Source organism: Cornus florida, unplaced genomic scaffold (genome assembly GCF_030987335.1).
Source record: "Cornus florida cultivar Cherokee Brave unplaced genomic scaffold, ASM3098733v1 CherokeeBrave_3.0.0_Hap2_Chr08, whole genome shotgun sequence".
Lineage (NCBI taxonomy): Eukaryota > Viridiplantae > Streptophyta > Magnoliopsida > Cornales > Cornaceae > Cornus > Cornus florida.
In genome coordinates this window covers 83071426-83097867 of record NW_026775578.1, presented here as the reverse complement: position 1 = coordinate 83097867, position 26442 = coordinate 83071426, and the positions used below count along the sequence as shown (strand labels likewise).

The following is a 26442-nucleotide window of genomic DNA, read 5'->3' as shown; positions in this document are numbered from 1 at the left end:
AGCTAATGCCATGTTCTCGCGGCCCGGGAACAATCCATATTCCAACACCTACAATCCGGGTTGGCGAGATCATCCGAATTTCTCGTGGCGGCAACAAGCCCCACAGAATTCCCAATTCCAAAACCAAGGGCGGCAAAATCAGCCCTCTTCTCAATATCAAGGTAGACCTTTCCAAGCCTCTTCAAGCTACCGTCCTCCTTACAATCCAAATGTCTCCAATCAACCTCCTGTGTGTCCAACTGACGAGATAGTAGCTGCAAACAAGCAAATGATGGAATCATTAAATAAGTAAATAATGGATGCCAACAAGCAACTCTTGACATCCTTGCAGCCTACTCTCCAAATGGTTCACTCTCATACTCAATCCATTGCTAATCTCGAAAATCAAGTGGGCCAAATAGCTAACTCGGTGAATCAATTGCTTCAAAAGGACAAGGGCAAGCTTCCCTCTCAACCTTTTGAAAATCCTAGAGGAATGCATGTGATTGACGAAACCCCTCCTCCGAGTGGGCCGACTCATGAACAAGTTCAAGCTATCACCACCCTTCGGAGTGGTAGAGTGGTTGACAACAAGGTTGATAGAGACAAAAGTGAGGAAGTTTCTCCTTTGAAAAATCCAAATTCAAGCTCTTCTAATCCAAATTCTTGTCCAAATACCATTCACGGAAATCCCACACATGTCTCCCCAAATGTGGAAACTTCTTATGAGCCAAAAGCTCCTTTTCCTCAACGTCTTCAAGAGTCGACACATTTTGGGAACAAAAATTGTAAAATTCAAGACATGTGGGAAGTTTTCAAGCAAGTGAAGATTAACTTGCCCCTCTTGGATGCTATCAAGCAAATCCCTCCCTATGCAAAATTTCTCAAAGATTTGTGCACTCAAAAGCGCACTTCTAGAAATCATTTGCCAAAAAAAGTGAGGTTGACTGAAAATGTTAGTGCTATAATTCAGCACAGCACTCCCCCGAAGTATAAGGATCCGGGTGCCCCCACAATCTCGTGCGTCATTGGTGACAGCAAAATCGAGAGGGCCCTCCTTGACTTAGGAGCTAGTGTGAATTTAATTCCATACTCGGTCTACCTACAACTTGGTTTGGGAGATCTTAAGCCGACTTCCGTGGTTTTGCAACTTGCCGATAGATCGGTCAAGCATCCACGAGGTATTCTCGAGGACGTTATCATCAAAGTGGACAAATTCTACTTCCCGGTAGATTTTGTGGTTCTTGATACGGAACCGGTCCATGACCCAAAAAAGCACATTCCCGTGATCCTTGGTAGGCCATTTTTAGCCACGGCTAATGCATCAATTAATTGTCGAACCGGGGTGATGGACATTGCTTTTGGAAACATGCAAGTCAAACTCCACATCTTTCATGCAACTCAACATCCCTCCAATGAGGATGATTGTTTTCTTGTGGATGTCATCGATGAAGTGGTCGAAGAATCTCTCCCCTTCATCCTAAGTAAAGATCCCCTTGAAACTTGCATGTCCCATTTTGACTTCTCAAACTTTGATATTGATCAAGCCATTCAAGAAGTCAATTCCTTGCTTGATATTAATGCTATCATGGATGTACCTCCTTGGAAAATCCCAAAAGAACCACTTCCCCAACTTTCCACCACTCCTCCGGTCCCATCATTGTTATCTCCGCCACAACTTGAGCTTAAGCCGCTCCCGGCCCATCTCAAGTATGTGTTCCTTGGTCCAAAGCAAACCCTTCCGGTCATTATTGCCTCGGACCTTCGAAAAGACCAAGAGACCAACCTTTTAGCGGTGCTCCAAGAGCATAAAGAAGCTATTGGTTGGACAGTGGCAGATTTGAAAGGAATTGACCCCTCCATTTGTATGCACCGCATTCATATGGAGGATGACGCAAAGCCTACTAGAGAGGTCCAGCGCAGGTTAAATCCAAACATGAAGGAAGTGGTCATGAAAGAGGTGATCAAATTGTTAGATGCGGGAATCATCTATCCTATCTCTGATAGCAAGTGGGTGAGCCCCACACAAGTTGTCCCCAAGAAATTCGGGCTCACCGTTGTTGAAAATTCAGCGGGCGAGCTCGTGCCACAACGAACCACCACCGGGTGGCGTGTGTGCATTGACTATCGTAAACTTAACTCATCAACTAGGAAGGATCATTTCCCACTCCCATTTATTGATCAAATCCTAGAAAGGTTAGCCGGCCAAAGCTTCTATTGTTTTCTTGATGGTTATTCCGGCTATAACCAAGTGGCCATCACCCCTCAAGATCAAGAGAAAACAACATTCACATGTCCCTTTGGTACTTTTGCCTATCAACGCATGCCTTTTGGTCTATGCAATGCACCGGCAACGTTCCAAAGGTGCATGATGTCCATATTCTCCGATATGGTTGAAAGGTTCTTGGAAGTTTTCATGGATGATTTTTCCGTATTTGGCTCCTCCTTTGACTCGTGTCTCAAAAATTTATCTCTTGTGCTCCAAAGATGCAAAGAGACGAATCTCATTCTAAGTTGGGAGAAAAGCCATTTTATGGTCCAAGAAGGCATTGTTTTAGGACATGTCATTTCTAAGCGGGGAATCGAGGTAGACAAGGCAAAAGTTGAGTTAATCTCTAATCTTCCTCCTCCGAATTCCGTCCGTCAAATCCGTTCTTTTCTTGGCCATACCGGATTCTATCGTCGCTTCATCAAAGATTTTAGCAAAATCTCACGGCCCTTGTGTAATCTCTTAGCCAAGGATGTTCCGTTCAATTTTGATGACGCTTGCATAGAAGCTTTCATCAAACTTCGCATTCTCCTCTCCTCTGCCCCGATCATGAAACCCCCTAATTGGTCTCTTCCCTTTGAGATCATGTGTGATGCATCCGACTATGCATTAGGGGCGGTTTTGGGCCAACGTGTGGATAAACTTCCGCATGTCATTTATTATGCTAGCAAAACTCTCTGCGATGCCCAATTGAACTACACCACCACTGAAAAAGAATTGCTAGCTGTGGTGTACGCCTTGGATAAATTTCGCTCTTATCTTCTTGGCTCCAAGGTCATCGTCTTTTCAGATCATGCCGCTCTTAGGCATTTGTTAGCGAAAAAAGAGACAAAACCCCGCCTAATTCGATGGATCCTCTTACTTCAAGAGTTTGACATTGACATCCGGGACAAAAAAGGGACCGACAATGTTGTCGCCGATCATCTCTCTCGCTTACTTACTGAGAAATCTTCAGAATTTGTAGCCATCCATGATTCCTTTCCGGATGAGCAACTTCTTCAAGTTTCACATTCTACTCTTCCATGGTTTGCGGATACTGTAAATTATCTTGCGGTTGGCAAAATTCCAGCTCATTGGTCCAAACAAGAGAGGGACCGGTTTTTCTCCCAAGTCAAGCATTTCTTTTGGGAAGATCCAGAACTATTCAAGTATTGCCCGGACCAAATCATCCGGCGATGTATTCCTGAAACCGAGGCCACAAGCATTTTAAATTTTTGTCATACTCTTGCTTGTGGAGGCCATTTCAGTGCCAAAAAGACCGCTAACAAAATCCTTCAAAGCGGATTCTTTTAGCCTACCTTGTTCCGGGATGCATACAATTTTTGCAAATCGTGTGAACGATGTCAAAAACTTGGATCCATGTCCCGAAGAGACATGATGCCCCTCACCAACATTTTAATTGTTGAAATTTTTGATGTGTGGGGGATTGACTTCATGGGACCATTTCCATCTTCCTATGGCTATGAGTACATCCTTGTAGCGGTGGATTATGTGTCTAAATGGGTTGAAGCCGCGGCTACCAAAACCGATGATCATAAAGTCGTGATCCATTTCATTCAATCTCACATCTTTAGTCGTTTTGGTACGCCCCGAGCAATCATTAGTGATGGCGGATCTCATTTCCGAAATCGTTATCTCAAATCCGTCCTTGCTAAGTATTCAGTCATTCATAAGGTTGCTACACCTTACCACCCTCAAACGAGTGGTCAAGTAGAGATTTCTAACCGGGAGATTAAGCACATTTTAGAAAAAACGGTTAGACCGGACCGCAAAGATTGGTCATTAAGGCTAAACGATGCACTTTGGGCTTACCGGACAGCTTATAAGACACCCATTGGCATGTCACCATATCGACTTGTCTTTGGCAAAGCATGTCATCTCCCGGTAGAATTAGAGCACCGTGCTTATTGGGCCATAAAAAGGTTCAATTTTGATCTCAAACAAGCCGGCTCTAATCTTGCATTGCAATTAAATGAACTTGAGGAATTGCGTAATGACGCGTATGAAAACGCAAAAATTTACAAGGCAAAAACTAAAGCTTTTCATGACAAACACATCGTCAAAAAGTCTTTTGCCCCGGGACAAAAGGTCTGGCTTTTCAATTCCCGCTTGAAACTCTTTCCCAGTAAACTCCGGTCAAGATGGGATGGTCCATACATTGTCACTACCGTCTTTCCTCATGGAGCAATCGAACTTCATGATCCTGCAAGTGGATCACTCTTTAAGGTAAATGGCCAAAGGCTTAAGCCTTGCATTGACGGCACAATTCTAACCCGAAAAGTTGAGGAAGTCCCCTTGACGGATCCAATTTATGAGGATTAGTGCCTGCTCTAGCTTGGTCTAGCTATCGACATTAAATTTAGCAAAGCAAGGGAATAAATTCTTTCGATGTTCCAAGCTTCCTTCTCTTTGAAATTGCTCGTGCCTTAAAAAAAAAATATATATATATATATATATATATATATATATATATATATATATTCTGGGAAACGGTTTAGAAAAGCCCAAAATTTGATTTTTCTTAGACCTTCTCAACTCTAATTTTCATTCCCGGAATTCTCCATCGCTTTCTAGCAATTTCATTAGATTTTTCAAATGCGATTCATGTGCATATTTTCTCATTTTTACTAAAAAGTTTGAAAATTTTCTCAAAATTCTTCATGCATTTGAGATGTTTAAACAGTTGAAAAATTGCAAGGTTTCAAAACAAAACTTTCAAAATTTCCCATGCATTGGAATGGAATGAATTTGCAAGTTTAAAAATTTTCTCCAGAAATTTCATTCATGCATTGTGTGATGTTGCCAAGGTTTGAAAATTTTCTTACATCCACCCATGCTTTGTGTGATGTTCTGAAAGTTGGCATTTTTTTCCATGCATTAGATATTGCAAAGTTTGAAAAAAAAAAAAAAAAATGAATTGTGTGATGTTGCATTGAAGAGATATTCACCATTTCCAAAATTTTCAAATTCATTCCAAGTCTGGAAATTTTCCAAAGATGATGCAATTTGAAAATTTTCTTCAGTTCATTCAAGCATTATGAGACAATTTGAAAATTTTCAGAAATTCTTCCATTCCATTGCATTTCCAAGTCGCCACCTTGCAAAATTCCTGGAATGATGTTGCAAATACATCAACATGCATGAAAATGCATGTAATAGTGCTCACTGTCTCCCATGGAATGAGATTGCAAATGCAAATGCATGGAATTTCCATGCATGGACTCCATTTTGAACAGCTTCCATTTCCATGTTGCTCACATTCCATATTCCTTTGCAACAATTTCAACTTCCATGGTGCTCACTGTCTTGCATGTTGTTCCCTTCACTCCTTGCTTCAGTCCTCCCAGTCGAGCTCACCCTAGCATACTGAGCCATTTTCGAGCACTCTATATTCTAGTTTGAGTGCTCGAATTTCATGCCCCAACACACCCAGCTCACTGCTCTCATTTCGAGCACTCGAGCTCCCTCTTCCGAGTGCTCGAACTCCCCATACAAACCACCCGCGCCTACTGTCTCCATGCAGAGCACTCGACCACCCCCTTGCGAGTGCTCGAAGCACCTCAACCCAACACAGGCACCTCAATCCATGTAGAGCTTTCGAATCACCAACCTCAACCCTCCTGCATGCATGCATGCCCCTCAACCAACTCAACCCATCTCCATCACCATCACTCTCTCGCCAACACACCCAACACTCACCACCTCACCAACCTCACACAAACCATGCAGCCTTGTCTGCATCACAACCACCCCACCCCAACCCATGCAAAACAACTTCCACCTCCTCACCAACCCAGCCTCAACCATGACAACCATCCCAGCCACCCCCATGCACCAAAACCTCCACCAACTATCACATGCATGCATGCCCAACCATCCCATGCACACCCCATGACATCCATGCATGCATGCAACCTCCATGCATGCATGCCAAACCAAACTCCCTCACCATCCCACCCCCAAGCTCACCACCCTCTCGGCATTCACAACCCACCACAACCATCCCATGCACACCCCATGACATCCATGCATGCATGCAACCTCCATGCATGCATGCCAAACCAAACTCCCTCACCATCCCACCCCCAAGCTCACCACCCTCTCGGCATTCACAACCCACCACAACCATCCCAGCCACCCCCATGCACCAAAACCTCCACCAACTAACCCACCTCCCAACCTCTACCAACTCACACAACCTTCCTCATCTCCTCTCGACATCATGCATGCACAACACATGCATGCATGCCACCCACAACCCACCTAAGCCTAACCAACTTACCTCTCGGCACCACCTCTCTCAGCCACCCCATGCATGCCCCTCAACCAACCCCCCCCCCAACCACTTCTCCACTCTCCACTCTCCACCAAACAACCCACCCCTCCCCACCCAAGCATGCAAGCCATGCATGCTCCCCACCACCTTTCTTCCTCCAGCAGCCAACCTCCTCTCAACCCCAACCCACACCAACCCACCTCCTCAATGCACACACCACACAAAACACACCCACACACCATGCAGCCTTGTCTGCACCCAAAACCACCACCTTCCTTCCTCCACACTTCACCACCCCACCATGCAACCCACACCAACTACAAAACCCACACCAATACACACCCAACCCTCTCTGCCAAACTTTCGAGCACTCGAACCCAAGCTTCAAGTGCTCGCACCTGATTGAGCCCTCTCACCCCTCGGCTCCCCACTCTCTGCCCCATTCTAGAGCACTCGAAGTCCAACTTCGAGTGCTCGAACCAAGCCTTCCTCTTTTAAAACCCACTCCCCCCAACCACACACCAAACACCACCCCACCACCTTCCCCCTCCCGGCACCCAACCTCCTTCTCTCTCTCTCACAAGCACCCCCCCTCAACCCAACACCCACACCACTTCTCACTCACCTCAACCACCCCATCCTCTCACCTCCATCTTCCTGCCTTCCTTCTTGCTCTCGGATACCCTGAAATTCAGGTTTGTATCCTCTTCATTTGTTTTTCTTTTCCTTTGTTCATTCATGGTGTTTTACAAGGAGGATGGGCTTGTAATGTTGGAGTTTGGTTATGTTGGTGCTTTGTTGTTGATTTGTTGATAATAGGGCTTGTTTCTTTGTCAAAAAATTTGGGTTTCCTCCTCCTCCCCACTCATTTTCACCTTCTCCTTTTTGTGGTGCACGCCAGGTGTTCGCTGAAATTCCTCAACCAAGTCCACCTCTCTAAATGTCTCGTGCCGGTCCTTCTCGCCCTCCTCGACCCTCTTCAGGTGCCCGTGCTGTCACTCGTGAGCGACCACGTGATCCTTGGGATCGCAAACAACTCAACTACGAACTCTCATTTCCGCTCACGGATGCCTTTGACATTCTACCCACAACTTCGTGGGCTGTAGCCGAATTGACTAACCGGCGTCTGCAACACATTTGCGCACCCCTTGCCAGGGTTGCCTACCCCCGTGTAGTGCGCCTCTTCTACCAGAATCTCCAATGCCCTGAAGAACCACCCATTTCTCTCACTACATCCATTGATGGCACCGCCTATGCTTTCACTATGACCGACATCATTCAGGTTTCTGGTTGCCCCATTAAGTGCCCCGATGACATTGTCAATCGTGAGAATCTCCCTTTATATGAGGAGCCGGATACATTAACTGTGGCGCAGATTGCCGCTGCCATTTGCCCTATTGACGATCCTACTCGGCCCCGGTCTTTTATCTGCAAAACCAATCTTCTGGAACGCCTATGGTTCATTGACACGGTCTTCAAGCACAATGTCTGCCCTTTGGTGCATAGCACCGAGCGTCGGGGCCTCCTTCCGCAAGCCTTATATGCCATGGACCAAGGCCAATGGTTCTCCATCCCAGAGCTCATTTGGTCCACATTTATGAAGTTTTGGCATGATGCTCATAATACACGGGCTCCGCGAGTTGAAAATCGGAAATTGCCTTTGCCGTTTTTCATCACTCGGCTCCTTCAGCACAAGGGTTTCGTTGTTCCTCCCCATGAACCAAAAGGCGACAAAATTAAAATTTTTACCCAGCGCCGGTGGATTAATGTTCTGAGCCATTCTAGTACCCCTCCGCCTCCTGCCCCCCTGTTCATCCACGCTCCACCTCCTCCCCCTTCTGAGGCGGTTTCCACCGCCGCAGCCACTGCAAGGGTAGAGCCTCCGGTCGACTCTTACCAGGACCAGGCTTTCATCCGGGCTTCCATTTCCGGTATTCATGAGCGACTAGATCGTTTTGAGAATTCTTTGTCCGCGTGCACTCAGACTCTGTGTGAGACTTCTTCACGTGCTGAAGAAGATCGTCGTCTTGCTGCTGAAGACCGCCGTGTCGCTGTTGAGGACCGTCGTTTGGCTTCCGCTGAACGGCGTAAGACTCAATCTCTCCTCCATTCCATCCTCGCCCGTTTACCTTCTGGACAGTAGCTTGTTGCGAGTGTGGACCTTCTCTTTGTGTTTCATCTGTAACTATTTCTCTTGTATCTTTTGTTTTCCTTTTAAACTGTAAGAATTTGCTATGTATAGGTTGCTCTGGTCGACATGATCCCTGTACAGCTCTTTTTGTCATCATGTAAACTCTTTTTGCAATGCAAATTCTTTATGTTCTGTTAACTTTCGCTACATTCTTTTTCTGTATTTATGCTTGTGCTATTAATGCTGTTTGTGGTTGTTTCTTTTTGTTCTTCATGTTGCTCTCCAGGTTACGCAGTCCAATTCAAGTTTGGGGGTTTTTGTCTCAAAATGCCGTTCCCTTCCCCTGGGTATTGTTGTTCCTTTTATACTCTTTGTCCTTTTTGTCTCTAACTTGCATCCATGTCCCACATAGAGGACACTGTGTAGTTTAAGTTTGGGGGTGCATCAAAGCATTCTTGGCATATTTTTGGTTCCATAATTTTTGCTAAGCAATGATAGTATAACTTGACACTTGTCGGAGATGAAACATATGTTTAATACCTTGTGTATAGAAGCAATTGAAATTTTTGAAAATAAAGAAAAATTTGAGTTTAAATGATCATGTAGATTCAAACTAGTCTGTATAAATGTTTCAATTAGATTCTTGCTGGACTCTTATAAGCTTCACAATGCACAGATGCACATTGGAAACTTAACTGTGAGGCATGCAGCTGATTAACCTTGACCTTGGCCTAGTTAATCTGATTTGATGGACCTGATAGATGAATATCTTTGGCATGATTTAAGTCATTAAAAAAAAAAAATGAAAAATGACCAGTTGACGTTCGTAGCCTTTCCAACTCGAGCTATTAAGCCCTTTGGAGTGTCTCTACACTTAACACCCTAAAGCCGTCTGGTTTGGGAGTTGTTGGCCTAACGCTTGCTACAAGGGTTGGTTAGAAAGCTTAAAGGACTTGAACATTGCACGGTCATTCAAAAAAAATTGTAATAAACATGGTTAGCTGAAGTTCGTAGCCTTTCCAACTTGAGCTATTAAGTCCTTTGGAGTGTCTCTACACTTAACACCCTAAAGCCGTCTGGTTTGGGAGTTGTTGGCCTAACGCTTGCTACATAGGTTGGTTAGAAAGCTTAAGGGACTTTAGCATTGCACAACCATTCTATGTTTCGCTTATGTGTTGAAATAAATTGTTAACAAGCAACAAAAGTTGTCTTGAAAATAAAATCATGCCTTAGGGACTTCATGTAAAAGGGAATTCATTGATTTGAAAACTTGTGCCTTGGAATTGGACAAGAAAGTAAAAGCCGCATGTTGAGAATCCAATTCACTTTCACTGGAGTTTGAGTTATTTCCATTTAAGAGATAACAATTGAATTATTTATATGGACTATGATGTTGATGCATGCATGTTGAAATGGTTTTTCCCATTTTTTGTATCAATGCTTCATATATGCAAGGTAGTTTTTCCAATGACCCCATTTCTAGTTTTTGTCTGTTTCAAGTTGTATTTGAGCTATGTATCTATCTCATTTTACCATGGATGATATTTTTGTAGTAGCATGCCCATGGTTGTCTTTTCAGTATGTTTTTCATTGTAGTTTTGCTAAGGGACTAGCAAAATGTAAGTTTGGAGGTGTGATAAGCGCCGAATATTGTATATTCAAGCGCCCTAAATTACATTAACAAAGTCCAGTTATTAATTATTTTATGTAGATTAACTCCATTTGCATGTTCTTATGCATTTTCAGGTTGAAGTGCAAAAAGGAAGCAAAAATGAGGCCTTGTGGAATTTTGAACAAAAAGGATGCCATTTCTGAATTTCTGGCAGCAGTGATCCTGACTTTTGTCGCCATTTTCGACCTAGCAAACTCAAGAACTAGACTTCCATCATAACATGAAAGATTTAGATCTCTGAATCAGCTTTCCAAATCTTCAAGTGGTTCATCATTCGGAGTTCGGAGCAGAGAGTTATGAACTTCATAACAGAGGTGCGCAGAACTGCCTGGCAGCACTGATGTACTGCCTTTCTCCCCATTTTCGACCAACCAGACTTGAGAATTGGGTCTTCATCAAAACATGAAGTTTTTAAAGCACTGAATCAGCTCTCCTAATCTTTAAACAGATCATCATTCGGAGTTTGGGGTACAAAGTTATAGCAGTTTTCCCAAAATAGGTCAGCGCTGAGCAAGAGGAGCATGTTGCACATTGCACTAAGTTAGAGTGCTCGAGATCACCAAGCGTGTGCTCGAAAATCAGGCAGAATGCCCTTCGGAAATGGTTCATTTCAGCCCACTTGCACATTGGTTTCCTCAATGCCATCTTCCTTCTTTATGAAGTGGTTGGAGGTATTCCTTGGAGGAGAGAGGGTGTTGTTAGAGCATAAAAAGCTACCCAAGGGCCACACATTAGGGGGCTGGGATTTTTAGAAGATAGAGGAGAGAGAAGAGAGCAAGAAGAAGAGGGTTCTTGGAGCAAAAGGAAGGGAGCTCGAAAATGGAGGAAAAGGGCAAGCTTCTTCCTTCTCCTAGCTCACTCATGGGTAACTAAACCTCATCTAGGGAGGTGATGAAGCCTCCCCTTTTGTTCATGTTCTAGATTAGGTTCTATTTTGGGGATTATAATGTATAAACTTTGGTCTTTTCATAGTTTAGGAACTTATTACTTCTTGTAATGAACATTCATGTTTAAATGATTGATGTGAGTTATTTAGCTTGTCTTGATGATTCTTACATTAGTCTTATTGCTTTTATTTTCATAGTGACAATGAAGATATTAACTATGAATGGTTTTCAAGGCATGTTAATTTTGAAACTTGATATTCCATTGCTTAGGTACCTCCTTTGATGGACTATGCTTGATTCTTACTTTCATGTGCTTCATCATTTGATTGAATGCTTGATGGTCTTTTGCTTAAGTTAATGTATTTGATACTACACCCTAATCTAGGTAGTCCAAATGTGTTGTCTTTTGATAGACCATTCTTGTTTTAATCTCATGAACTCTTTATTGGTTATGAAGCAACTATGTGTTGCTACATAATTCTCGATCATTGCTTATATAGTGTTTATCCCCAATTTAGTCTTGATTTAGCATGTACTTAGGGCGTAGGTGGATTCACTTCTCTAGTTTCCCCTTTTATTATCTCTAACTCTCATTTACTAGCACTACTATTTTATGCATTCTAAGTTCTAAGTTTAAGTGACAAACAACCAAAAACCCTCTATAAACCCATTATCATTCTGAGAACAATTCTAGACACCTAGGTTGCCATAGACTAGCGCAGTCTCAGTGGTTCGACTTACCCGACCAATAGCCCTATTTTACAATGATTCGTGCTATTGCGAAGGTTGATGTATGATTGACCAACCGATCACTAATTTCTTTGAATATTGAATCAATTTGCGTGATTTGTGTTTGTATAAATGCAAAAAGTAAAGTTTCTAATCGGATCTAATTTATCGGATCGAACATCCAATAAAATGAGTATTGGACATGGATCAACTAGAGAAGAATTCGTCGGATTATCAGATCGGATCACTCAGTTTACTTATCGGATTCGAATCAGATCGACCATGATCTGGTCCGAATCCAATCCGTTGACAGGTCTAGTTATAAGCTTGGGATAAGGTTGAGTAAGATGAGTTGTCTCATTTTGATTGGTTGTTGGGATTGTTAGCTGCCACATCATCAACTTAAGTGTATTACTCTCAAAACTGCGTAGTTTTAAATAATGGTAAATGCGTCTTTTGATTTTTTCAACCAGGTTAGTTGCGGATTGTCCTTAAATGCAACAAATTCATAGCTCAAGGGGGTTTGTTGCAATTGGCAAATAATTCAGGTTTTTTTTTTTTGGAAGAAATAAAGAAAAATTATAACAAATAAAAGAATAATTATTTACATTTAAGTTATTAATTGAGGCGAGTTCATAACTGCAAATTTTAAACTCTCTTTTCAAACTTGTCACACGTTTCAGAAGGGTCGAAACAAGGTTGTTTAAATTGACTTACCAGTTAAAAGTCTCGATTCATGTCTCCTTTTGAAACAAATGAGGATGGGAATTTTTTACCAAGAAAACAAAAAAATCAATTTAACTAGATCACTTTGCATTCCTTTAGTCCATTATGAATTTAATTGTAGTCAACGCCCCCCACATGAACTTGTTTTGAATTTAAACTTTGTCAAAACATTCTGAGTTTCTAACCCAAAATATTTTAGGCCCAACCAGTAAAGTAGACATTCATTGAGGCCCAACCTTTATTTTGAAACGTGGCATTGATTCATTCGCTGTCAACCAGTAAAGTATAAAAAAAGGTTGGATGAATTAAAAAATTAAAAGAAATTTTGAACGGTAACTTTTGGAGGATTTGGTTCACCACTAACGGCTAGAAAAAGTACAATCTACATTGAAAAGGAGAAGCGCTGCAGATGATGGTGATCCAACGGTCTAAGTTTGAAAGGGAGAAAAAGAGACGTTGAAAAGGAGAAGCGCTGCTTCATAGATTAAAGCAAATATTGTATGGTAACTCGGAAAGAAATAGAAAAAGAAAGCAGAAGAAGAAGAAGAAGAAGAAGAAGACGAATTCGAAGAGAGAGATCAATTAAGCATTGGTTGGACTTAGTGGGTCTCAAGAGGTGGCGACCGAAGGAAACATAGAAGTAGGCGGCGAGACGCTTAACAACCGTCTCCAATTGTTTTTGTCGTCTCTGTTGGCGAGTCTTGGAGGGGTCTTTGGCAATAATCAAGAACAGAAACACTCGTCAGAGATGGCTTCCAAAGCTGTTCTTACTCAACAACCCAAAGGTATTATATTAATTTCTGTTCTTTCTTGACATTCATTAATTTAATTTTCATTCCGGAAAAAAAGTCGCTTTTTTTTTGTGTGGGTTTTGTTGATTGATCTTAGTAGTGAATTCGGACAGGGTTCTCTGGATTTGGGTTTTGTTTATTGATTTTAGTAGTGATTTTTATAGGGTTCTCTGGACTTGGGTTTTGTTGTTTTGATTTGGTTTCTTCTGGGTTGTCTCTTGGTAGTGGTTCTTTTGTGTTCTCTGGACATGAAAATTTCTGGGTTTCTCAAAAAGTTGATCCAAACACACACAAATATATATATATATATATATATATATATATATATATATATAGAATAGAAATGTTTTGGTTTCTTGTGGGTTGTGCTAATTGATTGTCTCTTGGTAATGGTTCTGTTGGGTCCTCTGGACATGAAACTTTCTGGGTTTCTCAGAAAGTTGATCCAAACACACGCACACCATATATATATATGTGTGTGTGTGTATGTATGTATGTATGTATTTTTTTGGTTTCTTGTGGGTTGTGCTGATTGATTGTCTCTAAGATGGCAAATGCAGAGAGCAGTGTTATGATGAGTAATTTCTTTCTCATTACTGTAGAAATGCCCAATTTCTTTCTCATTTGTATCCATGTATGATGATTGCTAATATTTGGTGAATTTTGACTTTAATTGATTATTTGGTGATCCATATAATTTATATTATTTTGAGGGATTAGTCACTTCTTGTCTATGGGGACACTTAATTCGATGAAACCTAAATTGTTAATAATTTGTTTGGATATTATGAAAGATGAAGAAAAAATTTGATTTTTATGGAATTTATAAAAGAAAGAAAGAAAGAAATCAAAATTCTGATCCCTTATAATTAATTAGGGGGAGGAAAGCTGAAGAATGGACAAGCAGCGGCAGCAGAAGGTAGAAATCGCCGAGTTCTGAGAGACATAGGGAATCTTGTCACTGCTCCAGCTGTAGAAGGGAAGCCCCAAGCCCCAATTTCTCGTCCCAACACAAAGTCAACACAAGTAGCAGCAGCTGAGAAGGTCAACACAGTCCCTTGTGAATGAATACTAGTATTTCATTGACTCTTTTCAAGTACTAATACACTGATTTCTGTTGATTTGCAGAAACCACTTACAGAAATTGGCATTGCTGTTAATGGAAAGAATAAAGAAACTGACAAGCTGAAACCCAGTACAGTAATTGGGTTAAAAAGCCACAATGATCATCATCATGTCATGTCTAAAGAGGAAAAGCAGAATAGTGGAAGAAAATCAAGAGCAGGGTTCTTGAGGAAGCCGGTCAACACCCTCACATCAATTCTCACTGCTCGAAGCAAGGTTCTTATTTAATCAATTCCATTTTTTTAGTAGCTTCGTGGGCTATTTGATAACCATCGGAGAGTCCAAAGTGGCTAACGGATGGGTTAATTCTTCGTGACCAACCAAAAGAACAAAAAAAAATTTCAAAAATAAATCCAATTTTTAGTTGTTATCTTGAAAAAAATCCAATTGTTGCTTGATTTGATCAACTTCAGGCTGCTTGTGGACTTACCAACAAACCAAAGGATCCCATTTCAGACATTGATGCAGTAGATGCTGATGATGAATTGGCAGTTGTGGAGTATGTTGAGGACATCTACAAGTTCTACAAGCTCACAGAGGTATTATTGCATTGTATTGCTAGCTCTACAAGTCTCCCTCTCTGTGTGTGTTTGTAGTTAATGGAAATTGTGCCTGTGCAGGTTGAGAATCGAGTTCATGACTACATGGTTTCACAGCCTGACATTAATTCCAAAATGAGAACAATTTTGGTGGACTGGTTGATAGAAGTCCATAGAAAGTTTGAACTAATGCCCGAAACCCTCTACCTCACCATAAACATAGTGGACCGATACCTTTCCATGGATAGTGTTTCAAGAAGGGAACTTCAGTTGGTTGGCATCAGCTCAATGCTCATTGCATGCAAGTATGAAGAAATTTGGGCACCTGAGGTCTTCTTCTCTCTTCTATCTATATTTATTTTATACATGTCGACGAAAACTAGTCTTAATTGCAGCTAAATTTAAACAAACTGTGTGTTTTGGGGGTCTTCGCAGGTTAATGACTTTGTTGCAATATCAGATAATGCTTATGTTAGAGAACAGATACTTTTAATGGAGAAAGCAATTTTGGGAAAGTTGGAATGGTATTTAACAGTTCCTACGCCATATGTGTTCGTTGTTCGGTACATAAAAGCTTCTTCTGATTCACCCCATCAGGACAAGATGGAAAAAATGGTGTTCTTCCTAGCTGAACTTGGACTTATGCACTACACAACCAGCATAATGTACTCCCCATCAATGCTTGCTGCCTCGGCTGTCTACGCAGCACGATGCACCCTCAACAAGAGCCCTCTTTGGACTGAAACTCTGAAGCACCATACAGGCTACTCTGAAGACCAGTTGATGTATAGTATTTATAACACACAATCAGTATTAGTATAGTATTTATTACACACATTGTTGCTATGATATAATTTTATGGCTTTTTGATTAATATTGATTAATAATTATGTACTAACTAAACTGGGGTGTGTTTGTTTGGCATGTAATGTAACAACAGGGATTGTGCAAAGCTGTTGGTTTGCTTTCACTCAGGTGCTGCAGATAGTAAGCTCAAGGCTGTTTACCGGAAATTCTCGAGTCCAGATGGAGGTGCTGTTGCTCTTTTTCCTGCAGCCAAAAGTCTTTTGCTGGTTTCGTCTTTGGGAGCTGTTATTTGAGATCATGTTGCAGTTATGATCCCTGCCTGGAAATATGATTGGATTTGCTTTTGATCACAAACACATTGTCTATCTTCTGATAGTAGTTGCAACTTGGATTTTGATCTTTGCAACTTGTGTTTCAAGGGTTTTGCTTCATGTGTTGAATTCATATTTGTATATTTTTTTAAAAGTTGAATTCTTATTGTTGTTAATGAGATATTACTACTTGAAAATATTTTTAAATATTTTTGCAATTTTGAGGCAGAACTACTCTCAAGTGTCCTCCAAATTCTGATTTTTCAACTCATGCTCAACCCTAATTCAGAAATTGAAAGTTTGGTTGTGTGAAAGTTGAATTTCATTTAATTGAACCCTCATAGAAGTGTTGCACATCTTGTCTCCTTATTGAAAATCAGAAGGAAAAAGAAGAAGGAAAGTTCTTTTAATTGACAATTCTTTAAACACTGATTTTAAAAAGTATTACTTTATATATAGTTCTCTAAATACTAGTTTCTTTTTTTAGTTTTATTATTTATTTTATTTATCCTACTATTTTCTACCTTTTAAAATTGCTAAAAAAGGTTTCTTTAATTATCATCCAACTCATAACCGTCTAAAAGTGGTGGATTTTAGACTAGTGGTTTGCGTCCACTTCCCAATCTTCATGACTAGTGGTTTGCCTCAACTTCTTCAACCATCATATGGGAAATGTCTCATTTAAACTTTTTGTAATATCAAGAATATTATATCTTTTTTATATTCCAATTTTTACATGCATATACAATTTTAATCGGAGAAAAAAACATTTTTCTTTTTTAAAATTTTTGTGAGAAACAGAACGAGAGCAAAAGATGTGGCTTGCTTTGGATCGTTGGATGGAGTCTTGAAAATATTGAAGGGGATCCAAATCTGAAAAACAGCCACACAATTTAACATAGGAGGGAACATTAAAAAAAATATTACAGAGAAACTTGTTAGAAATTGATGATATATGAAAACTAATGTTAACATGTGCCAAATGACTCTAAAAATAAATAACTAATAAAGAAATATTGATGTGCCAAATTACCTTAGAATGCTTTCATAATATTTTTTAGAACCAAATACTCCATTGTGGACCACAATTTTTGGATTAGGGAAGGAAAACTACATTTAAGTAGATTTAGGAGTCTTAAATAACAAAAGTTAATATTATAATTTGGTCAAGTTAGGTAAAATAATTACATATGCATAAATAACTATTATTTATGTTCAAAATATCTTCCATACTCTTATTTCAAAATATCAAAATATCCTTCATAAATCAAATAATTCTTTGATTCATAAAATTTAAAAAAACAAGATTTTTGAGTTCACTTTGAATTTGCCATTTTTGCATATGATGTATATATTACCAAAATAAAAAACAGCATATATGGTGATTGCGGACCTGCCATAGTGCCCATGCACGGGTTGTGGTCCAAAAATGGCAACCCACATGGTGATACAACAAAAATTGTGGCCCACAATGGGTATCCAGCGCCGTGTATTTTGGTGATTTTGGCCATAAATGGCGACCCAATTAGTCCATTGCGGGTTGCCATTTGGGGGCCACAATTTTTATAGCTATTTTTGGCATTGTTTAGCTGATTCAAACACTATATTGGTCCAAAATTTTATTTTATTTTATTTTTCCTAACAAAATGAATTTTTTTTTAATTAATGAATTTTTTATTTTTAAAAAAAAAATCTACCTCTTTTCACCTTTATAAATAAATATATCAAATGATAATAGGGATTAGGAATAAGTTAAAAATAAATTATTAAAAGTTTAAAAAATATTAAAATATTAATATTTTTGGAGCGCGAAAATGCACCATTGGAGCACCTGCTATAACTAAAATTTAGAGAGTTCAAAACGCCGACACAGTTCTTAAAAATGCTGATGTTTCTCTTTAAAATTAGTTACGTGACAAATTTGGATACTCAAATTTCATATATGCAATTAGAGTTGCTCTAAAATTTGGTGTTACATAAATATTGGCAAATATTTTTTTTTATTCATTTATTTTTTATTATAATAATAGAGGGCACCACTTCCACCGTTGCCACTACGACACCACCACCACCACCACCTTCAATAACCGTCACCTCCATTACCTTCCACCATCATCATCATTGTCACCACCACCGTCACTATTACCCTTTAGTACTCCATTAATAATTCTAAATTTTCATAGCTAAATATAGAAAATTTTAGTGGGAGTGAGATAGATCATTGCTTTGAAAGTGAAACTGTTTTATTTGAATATCTGCAATTACCGTAAAATCACATATATCAAATAAATAATTGAAACAAAAATTTTTCTTGATACATTTTTTAAATAAATAAATTGAATACAAGACTTGTACTCAACTATCTCGCCAAGGTATCGCTTACAAGTGTCGACTCAATCGTCGTGCATTTTCATCTAAAATGTGAACATTGATATTTGTCACAATCAGAAAGAGTTTGAGTATTTGTGATGTTTATCTGTCAAAGTCACCATGCCTTACACGACGAGTCACGAGTCCGTGCAATTCTAGTGGTTTGGTACTACCTTTATTATTATTGAGTACCACCTTTATTATTATTGAATAAACTTTAATGATTCATTTGGATAAAATAAGTTGGTTTGAAAGTTTACAAAAAAAAAAAATTTATTGAAGTTGTATATATATATATACATATATTGAAGTTCAAAGGGATATTAAATTAAAGGTACAACAGTGTGTACACGGGTGAAAATTTAAGTCCAAATTCATTAAATCATGTGAATCTGTCTACTGAAATTAAACTATTTGGAGATGCAAATTTAAGTGAGTGAGTTAATAATGAGTAAAAAGTACAACAGTGTGCATAACTGCAATAAATAACTTGGAAAGTGCAAATTGAATGCATTAATCCTTTACCCCTCCCCCCCACCTCTTTTTTTTTTTTTTAGATTAGCTGATAAAAAGTAACTTTCAATGTTTATTTGAACTTTTAAGGTTAAAACACAATTTAATTTGCAGTGCATTTTAACTCTTTTATTGATTTCCATTGTGACTGAGCAATCAGTTATGCAATTGTGTCAAGTAAATTATATAGAAAAGAATAATGATACTTGCACCGATGAGTTAGACAGAATTGTTAGGTCTATTATATATAATTAGTCATTAATGCATTAGATAAAAAAGTAAATGGTCCCACTTTTTTATATTTGGCATGCATTGATCAATCAAATTTAGTAGGCATAGAAAAATGAAAGTATACTCTATAGAAAAATGATTTGTATGCTGGATTAGAAATACTGGGTCTGGGCCCTAAGCCCCTACCACATCATGACATCACCCTATCACAGGTCATCAATCTGACATTATGTGTTGGAATCCACATCCACTCATATATCCCCTATTTTGCATATTCTGAATTTTGAAGATGTATCATAGCTTGATTATATAATTAGGTGTGATTAGCTTGATCTTTGATCACGGTAGATCAAAGGTCATGACCACGAGAAGTTTTACAACACCGAGGAGGTACCGTATTCCCTGCCTGGAAATATGATTGGATTTGCTTTTGATCACAAACATTGTCTATCTACCGATGGTAGTTGCAACTTGGATTTTGATCTTTGCAACTTGTGTTTCAAGGGTTTCGCTTCATGTGTTGAATTCAAATTTGTATATTTTTAAAAGTCTTATTGTTGTTAATGAGATATTACTACTTGAAAATATTTTTAAATCATTTGCAATTTTGAGGCAGAACTATTCTCAAGTGTCCTCCAAATTCTGATTTTTCAACTCATGCTCAACCCCTAATTGAGAAATTGAAAGTTTGGTTGTGTGAGAGTCGAATTACATTTAATTGAACCCCATGGAAGTGTTGCACATCTTGTCTCCTTATGGGAAGTATTAGTTGTACTTAAAAATGGTCTGCTGCATATTTATCTAAAACAAAAAGGTGAGATAACGTGGAAGGGGGATTTTAAGGATTGCTTGATTCATTATTGAAAATCAGAAGGAAAGAGAAGGAAGTTCTTTTTAGACTAGTGGTTTGCGTCCACTTCCCAATCTTCATACGGTTTGCCTCGACTTCTTCAACCAGCATATGGGAAATGTCTCATTTAAGAATTTTTTGTAATATCAAGAATATTATATCTTTTTTATATTCCAATTTTTACATGCACATACAATTTTAATCGGAGAGAAAAACATTTTTTTATGAAAACTAATGTTAACTGATGTGCCAAATGACTCTAAAAATAAATAAATAATAAAGAAATATTGATGTGCCAAATTACCATACAATGCTTTCATAATATTTTTTAGAACCAAATACTTCATTGTGGATTGTCATTTGTGGACCACAATTTTTGGATTAGGGAAGGAAAAAACTACAGTTAAGTAGATTTAGGAGCTTTAAATAACAAACCGGTCTATTTTTAAAGTTAATTTTTTAATTTGGTCGAGTTAGGTAAAATAATTACATATGCATAAATAACTATTTTTTATGTTCAAAATACCCTCCGAACTCTTATTTCAAAATACCAAAATATCCTTCATAAATCAAATAATTCTTTTATTCATAAAATTTAAAAAAACAAAATTTTTGAGTTCACTTCCAATTTGTCATTTTTGCATATTGTGTATATATTGCCAAAATAAAATAAAATAAAAAAGAGCATATACGTTGATTGTGGACCTGCCAAGCATGGGTTGTGGTCCAAATATGGCAACCCACAACAGGATACATCAAAAATTGTGGCCCACAATGGGTATCCAGCACCTTATATTTCGGTGATTTGGACCATAAATGGCGACCCAATTAGTCCATTGCGGGTTGCCATTTGTGGGCCACAATTTTTGGATTGGAGAATGGGCGACCCATATGGCGATTGCGGGCCTGTCATGAGCGGGCCTTTTTTTTTTCTTTTTTTTTTTTTGTTGACTTTTGTGGTCCAAACCACTGTAACTCGGAATTATTTTACTCAAAAACAAGGTTAAGGCTTGTACTCAACTATCTCGCTAAGGTATAGCTTACAAGTCTCGACTCAATCGTCATGCATTTTCATCTAAAATGTAAACATTTATATTTGTCACAATCAGAAAGAGTTTGAGTACTTGTGATGTTTGTCTGTCAAAGTCACCATGCCTTACACGACGAGTCACGAGTCCGTGCAATTCTAGTGGTTTGGTACCCCCTTTATTATTATTATTATTATTATTGAATAAACTTTAATGATTCATTTGGATAAAATAAGTTGAAGTTGTATATAGATATATATATATTGAAGTTCAAAGGGATCCAAATCCATTAAATTAAAGGTACAACAGTGTGCATAACAGCAATAAATAACTTGGGAAGTGCAAATTGAATGCATTAGGGCACATCTTTTAAATGCGTAAGGTTCTTCACCTCCTTTTATATATATATATATATATATATATTTTTTTTTTTTGTAGATTAGCTGATAAAAAGGAACTTTCAATGTTTATTTGAACTTTAAGGTTAAAACACAATTTAATTTGCAATGCATTTTAACTCTTTTATTGATTTTCGTTGTGACTGAGCAGTCAGATATGCGATTGTGTCAAATAAATTATATAGAAAAGAATAATGATACTTGCACCGATAAGTTAGGTAAAATTGTTAGGTCTATTATATATGATTAGTCATTAATGCATTAGATAAGAAAGTAAATGGTCCCACTTTTTTATATTTGGCATGCATTAATTAATCAAATTTAGTAGGTCTAACAAATGCAAGTATACTCTATAGAAAAATGAAAGTATACTCTATAGAAAAATGATTTGTTCGCTGGATTCGAAATACTGAGTGTGTGTGTGTGTGTGTAGGGATTTGGGCCCTAGGCCCTTACCATATCATGACATCACCCTATCACATGTCATCAATATGACAATATGTGTTAGAGTCTACATCCACTCAAATATTCCCTATTTTGCATATTCTGAAGGGTAAAATGCAAAAAAAAAAAAAAAAAAAAAAAAAAAAAAAAAAAAAAAAAAAAAACTCCTGAAAATTATGTGGGTTTTGCAACTAACCTCCTTGAACTAAAAGAAACACCCCCCCCCCCCCCCCCAGGGGGGCGGCAACTTTGAATTTGTTGCAATTTGCCCACTCAGGTCACCGAAAAAGAAAAAAGACAAAGCTGTCATTCCAATAAAACAACGCAGTTTGGCAAACAATATCAAACCAACTGCAGACCTTCTTCCTATTTGCAATTTTGCAGACCCAAAAACACTCTATCTCTACTCATCTATGCCTAGCCATGCTACCACCCAAATTCATTATCTCACCAACAGCAACCTTCATCATTAAATCAAACCTTGAACCCCCTCCACGTCATCTCTCGTTCCCCTCTCTTTCCCCAAATTACAGACACTGATGGTGAGCTTGGTTTTGGAGTCAATGAATTCGGCCATGGACTCGGCCAATCAAAAGAAACCTCCGGCGTCCATCTGAAGCGAATCATCCTTGAGGTTACGGGAGCGGTTGGAAGAGGTGATGAAGCAGTTAAGGAGTTGGACATTGAGGTAGATGATCCCGGATTTGAATCGGGATTGGAGGTTGAGGAGGTTGGTGACTCGGAAGTGACAGTGTTGAAGAGAGTGGTGAGAGTTATGAGGAGGAAGATGAGATGGGTGAAAAACGATTGCAGATATGTGAGAGTGCAGAGAAAGAAACTCAGTTACTGTTGCCCCTGCTGGATCTGGCCATTCAAGAACCCAGCACTAGGTCAGTCGAGACTCACCGAAACTAAATGAACGAAGCTCGCTACTGGGTCAGTCCTGGCTCACATCGAATTTCATGTAAGTCAAAGCCTAGAGCTCTCGCCGGTTTTCATCGACGTCGAAGCTTAGAGCTCGCCGGAACAACATGTTAATTTGGGTCCTTGAAAATTCGCCGGTGAAGTCGTTTAAACTCTTGTCAATATGGTTGTTGATGCTTAAGCTTCTTGCCTATCTACCAAAAATCTTCCTCCTATCCAAGAAATTTATCCATCTCTCTAATCCCCTTTCCCTTTCTCTCTTTCTGTTTTTTTTTTCCCTTTTTTTTCCTCCCAAATTCATCTCAATTCTGGCACTAACAAAAAATTAAGAAAGAACTGTCTAAATTAGACAGGTACGGGATACTGATTAAGAAAAATCAGACCTTCTATATGTATGAAAACTGATTAAGAAAGAATTAGATTCCAATTTGAAATATGGGATATTGATTTGTTCTTAGTCCAATTTTGGCGCCCCAGTCATCTCTCTCCATTGACGAAACCCTTACCAAGATGCACAGTTAATTGGCACGAAAGTGCGATGGTTGATTGAAAACGAAGACAAACCTTAGCAGTTACAGAGTTGTCAATTTGGGAAAATTCTGATAAAGGCATGTTTGTGTTGGTGTTCCATTTTAAGAAATTGGAAATTAAAGGCATTATTGTCCTTTCATGCTTCTATGGGCAATATGGTCTTTTAAATTTAACAAACCAATTTTAACGGTCATATATCACCGGAACTTGGATAGATGGGATCATCTGCAACAATTTTGCATATTTCAGGGGGTTTCTTATATTTTTGAAAGTTCAGGGGGTTAGTTGTAGGTTTCTCCATAGTCCAGGGGGGTTTCTTGCATTTTATCCTATTCTGAATTTGGAAGATGTATCATAGCTTGATTATATAATTAGGTGTGATTAACTTAATCTTTTGATCACGGTAGATTAAAGGTCATGACCACGAGAAGTTCTATAACACTGCGGGGGTACCGTATTCCCAGGTCCTCTTAATCGTTGGATGACCCACCTGATGAATGATCCAACAACTCGGAGTACCCAAGGGTACAGTACCACGTGATATTGCATTTTCCTATGAGCACAGGTACCCTATGGTGATTAATTAGTGAAACAATTGGGGGAACCCTAATTGTAGTGTTTAAAACAAACGGGGTTCTTCATACGAGAGGCTCGTATGAATTATTTCTCTTAATATAACATAGTCGAATGTTTTTTCTTTTTTGAGGTTCTTCATGTTATAATTAAATGTGTCGTGTTTGTGTTGACCTGTCAACCCATTTAAATAAATGTATCATGTTCATGGTAGAAATGATCCATTTAGCTAAACGTGTCGTGTTTCTATTAAAAAATGACTTAAACGTGTCTTTTCGTCTCATTTTTAGTCTTGATCCATTTATTACACGAGTTACGTGTGCAAAGGGGAATCCAGGAATTGTCAATGGAGTGGACTAATATTTCTTTGGGTGGGCTAATACTAATAATTTATTTATTATTATTATTTTTTTTGGACTTGAGCCCACCAAAGCCTACCCCTAAATTTGCCACTGTTGTGTCGTGCTACTCATTTAATAATTGTGTTGTATTCGTATCAAAAAAAATTTAATAAAAGTAATAATCATATCTTGTTTTTGTCTACCTATATAATAGAATACGCATATCTTGATAAGGCACGAACGCGACCGTTAATAAAAATTGTCACCCCTAATTGTATATCGAACTAAAGAACCAACCTAATTTAAACACATTTACCTTTACAAAGAACTGACATAAAAATGGCATTTCACATTAGTTATACCCCGCAAAAGCTAAGAAGTTCATATTTTACTTTTTATTTTATTTTATTTATTTAAAATTATTTTAAAAGTTAAAGTAAACACACATTTATTATTCATATATTTAGGACTTGAACTTTCAACTTTTCTATTTGTAAAAAAAGAAGTTATACCATTAGATTAGAAATTCTTTAACAAAGTACAAATACTTCTATAAAGGTATCGCATCAGTGTTATCGCAAATACTCCTTGCACATAGCCATAATTTAAAATAAATTTAATTTTAACACTTACACTTCGCCAACACTTTCCACACAATTTTGTAACATTCCTAATGCAAGTCTTATATTACACATTTACAAATCGTTTTCAACTATTTTAAAATAATATGAACATATTTCAAAGTGTCCAAATATTTTCTTTAAAGAAAATTGTTAGCATACACAATCACAAATGAAGCTTAATTTTTCTTATACAACAAAAGCATAACTGAATTAATGAAGCTTACAATAATATTTTTCTAATACAACAAGAGCATGACTAAATTTCTAAAGTAGTGGAGTAGTAGTATATATTATATAACAAGGATTATTTTAGTGTAGAAATAAAATTTTATACTAGTCTTACTTAATAGACGTAAATAACCAAAAATGTAGTCCACATCTTATTCATATCCTACCTTGGTTAAGATTTAACATGTAAAAAATCTAGTTGTTGTTTGAAAATTAAATGCTTTATATTATATTTAAGATGTAAAGAATCTTATACTAATATGTCATGATAATTAATAATATGCTAAAAATAATTAATTAAATATGCAATTTGATATTTAATTAAACATGTAGAATAATGTAATAAAATAATAATAATAAATAAAGAATCTAGACTGAGATTAGTATTAGATATTATGTCCTTAAGACAATTTACGCCCCACATGGTGTTGATAGACTCTGTGGCGTTTATTTCCCAGGATATAACGGTCTACTTCCACCAGTAGCAGCACTACAAACTCGTGGATACATCGAACCTTCTCTTTATAATACTCTCTCTGACTCAAAAATGCATATATATTATGTAAATGCTGAATTAGGTGCAATTCGAACCAAATGGTTTGGACTAATCTTAATATAGCTCAATGAAATTGGATTAGGATCTAAGTGGCTTGGACCACTTAACCGATGGTTTGAACCAACTTGAGTTGGGTTCAAGTCTAGAGGAGAGAGAAGAAAATGAATGGAACGATTTGCAAATGGCAGCCAAAAGGGGTATTTATAAAAATAGAAAAGTCTTTTCAAATTGAGTTCGTCTCTTTATCACGAACACAACCATTTATATGTGTGTCTTCATCACTGGACACAACCATTTATATGTGTCTCTTCATCACTGGACACACCCACTGTAATAGGTTGTAATGGTTCACATTGAATAAGTTATATTTGTTGGTTTTGAGTTACATCTTTTCATCCCACAACCAACAACTGATCACACCTATTCAGTCAAAAGGCATCTGTTGATTACTAATGTGTAATCATCCGGTCATTTTCCTCCCTTTCCTTCTCTCAAATTTTACGGATAAATTTTTTCCGTTTAATTTTTTTCCGAATTTTGTTTCTCGTCACTTGGTGTCGTCTCGAGTGCTTGGAAATAGTTTCCGAGAC

General features: G+C 38.1%; 2 protein-coding genes across 2 annotated transcripts; both read left to right on the top strand.

The window, feature by feature from the left end:
• Nucleotides 1-781: 781 nt before the first annotated feature.
• LOC132268322 (uncharacterized) lies at nucleotides 782-4180 on the top strand (the record flags this gene model as incomplete). The annotated part of the gene is made up of 3 exons (XM_059769178.1): nucleotides 782-1759; nucleotides 3305-3441; nucleotides 4054-4180. Coding segments are annotated over exons 1-3 (1242 nt in total), but the record flags the coding sequence as incomplete, so codon positions are not given.
• An 8923-nt stretch (nucleotides 4181-13103) lies between these two features.
• LOC132268220 (G2/mitotic-specific cyclin S13-7) lies at nucleotides 13104-16454 on the top strand. The gene is made up of 7 exons (XM_059769024.1): nucleotides 13104-13454; nucleotides 14338-14504; nucleotides 14589-14801; nucleotides 14999-15124; nucleotides 15206-15454; nucleotides 15560-15909; nucleotides 16065-16454. Exons 1-7 carry the CDS (start codon nucleotides 13418-13420, stop codon nucleotides 16222-16224), a joined length of 1302 nt encoding a protein of 433 aa, XP_059625007.1. The 5' UTR covers nucleotides 13104-13417; the 3' UTR covers nucleotides 16225-16454.
• Nucleotides 16455-26442: the final 9988 nt, after the last annotated feature.

What these genes read in the sequence shown, in the direction of transcription:
- LOC132268220 (XM_059769024.1), top strand. Translation starts at nt 13,418, where the DNA reads ATGGCTTCCAAAGCTGTTCTTACTCAACAACCCAAAG. An exon ending in TCTTACTCAACAACCCAAAG is followed by an intron (nt 13,455 to 14,337) that starts GTATTATATTAA and finishes ATAATTAATTAG; the next exon opens with GGGGAGGAAAGCTGAAGAAT. An exon ending in AGTTCTACAAGCTCACAGAG is followed by an intron (nt 15,125 to 15,205) that starts GTATTATTGCAT and finishes GTGCCTGTGCAG; the next exon opens with GTTGAGAATCGAGTTCATGA.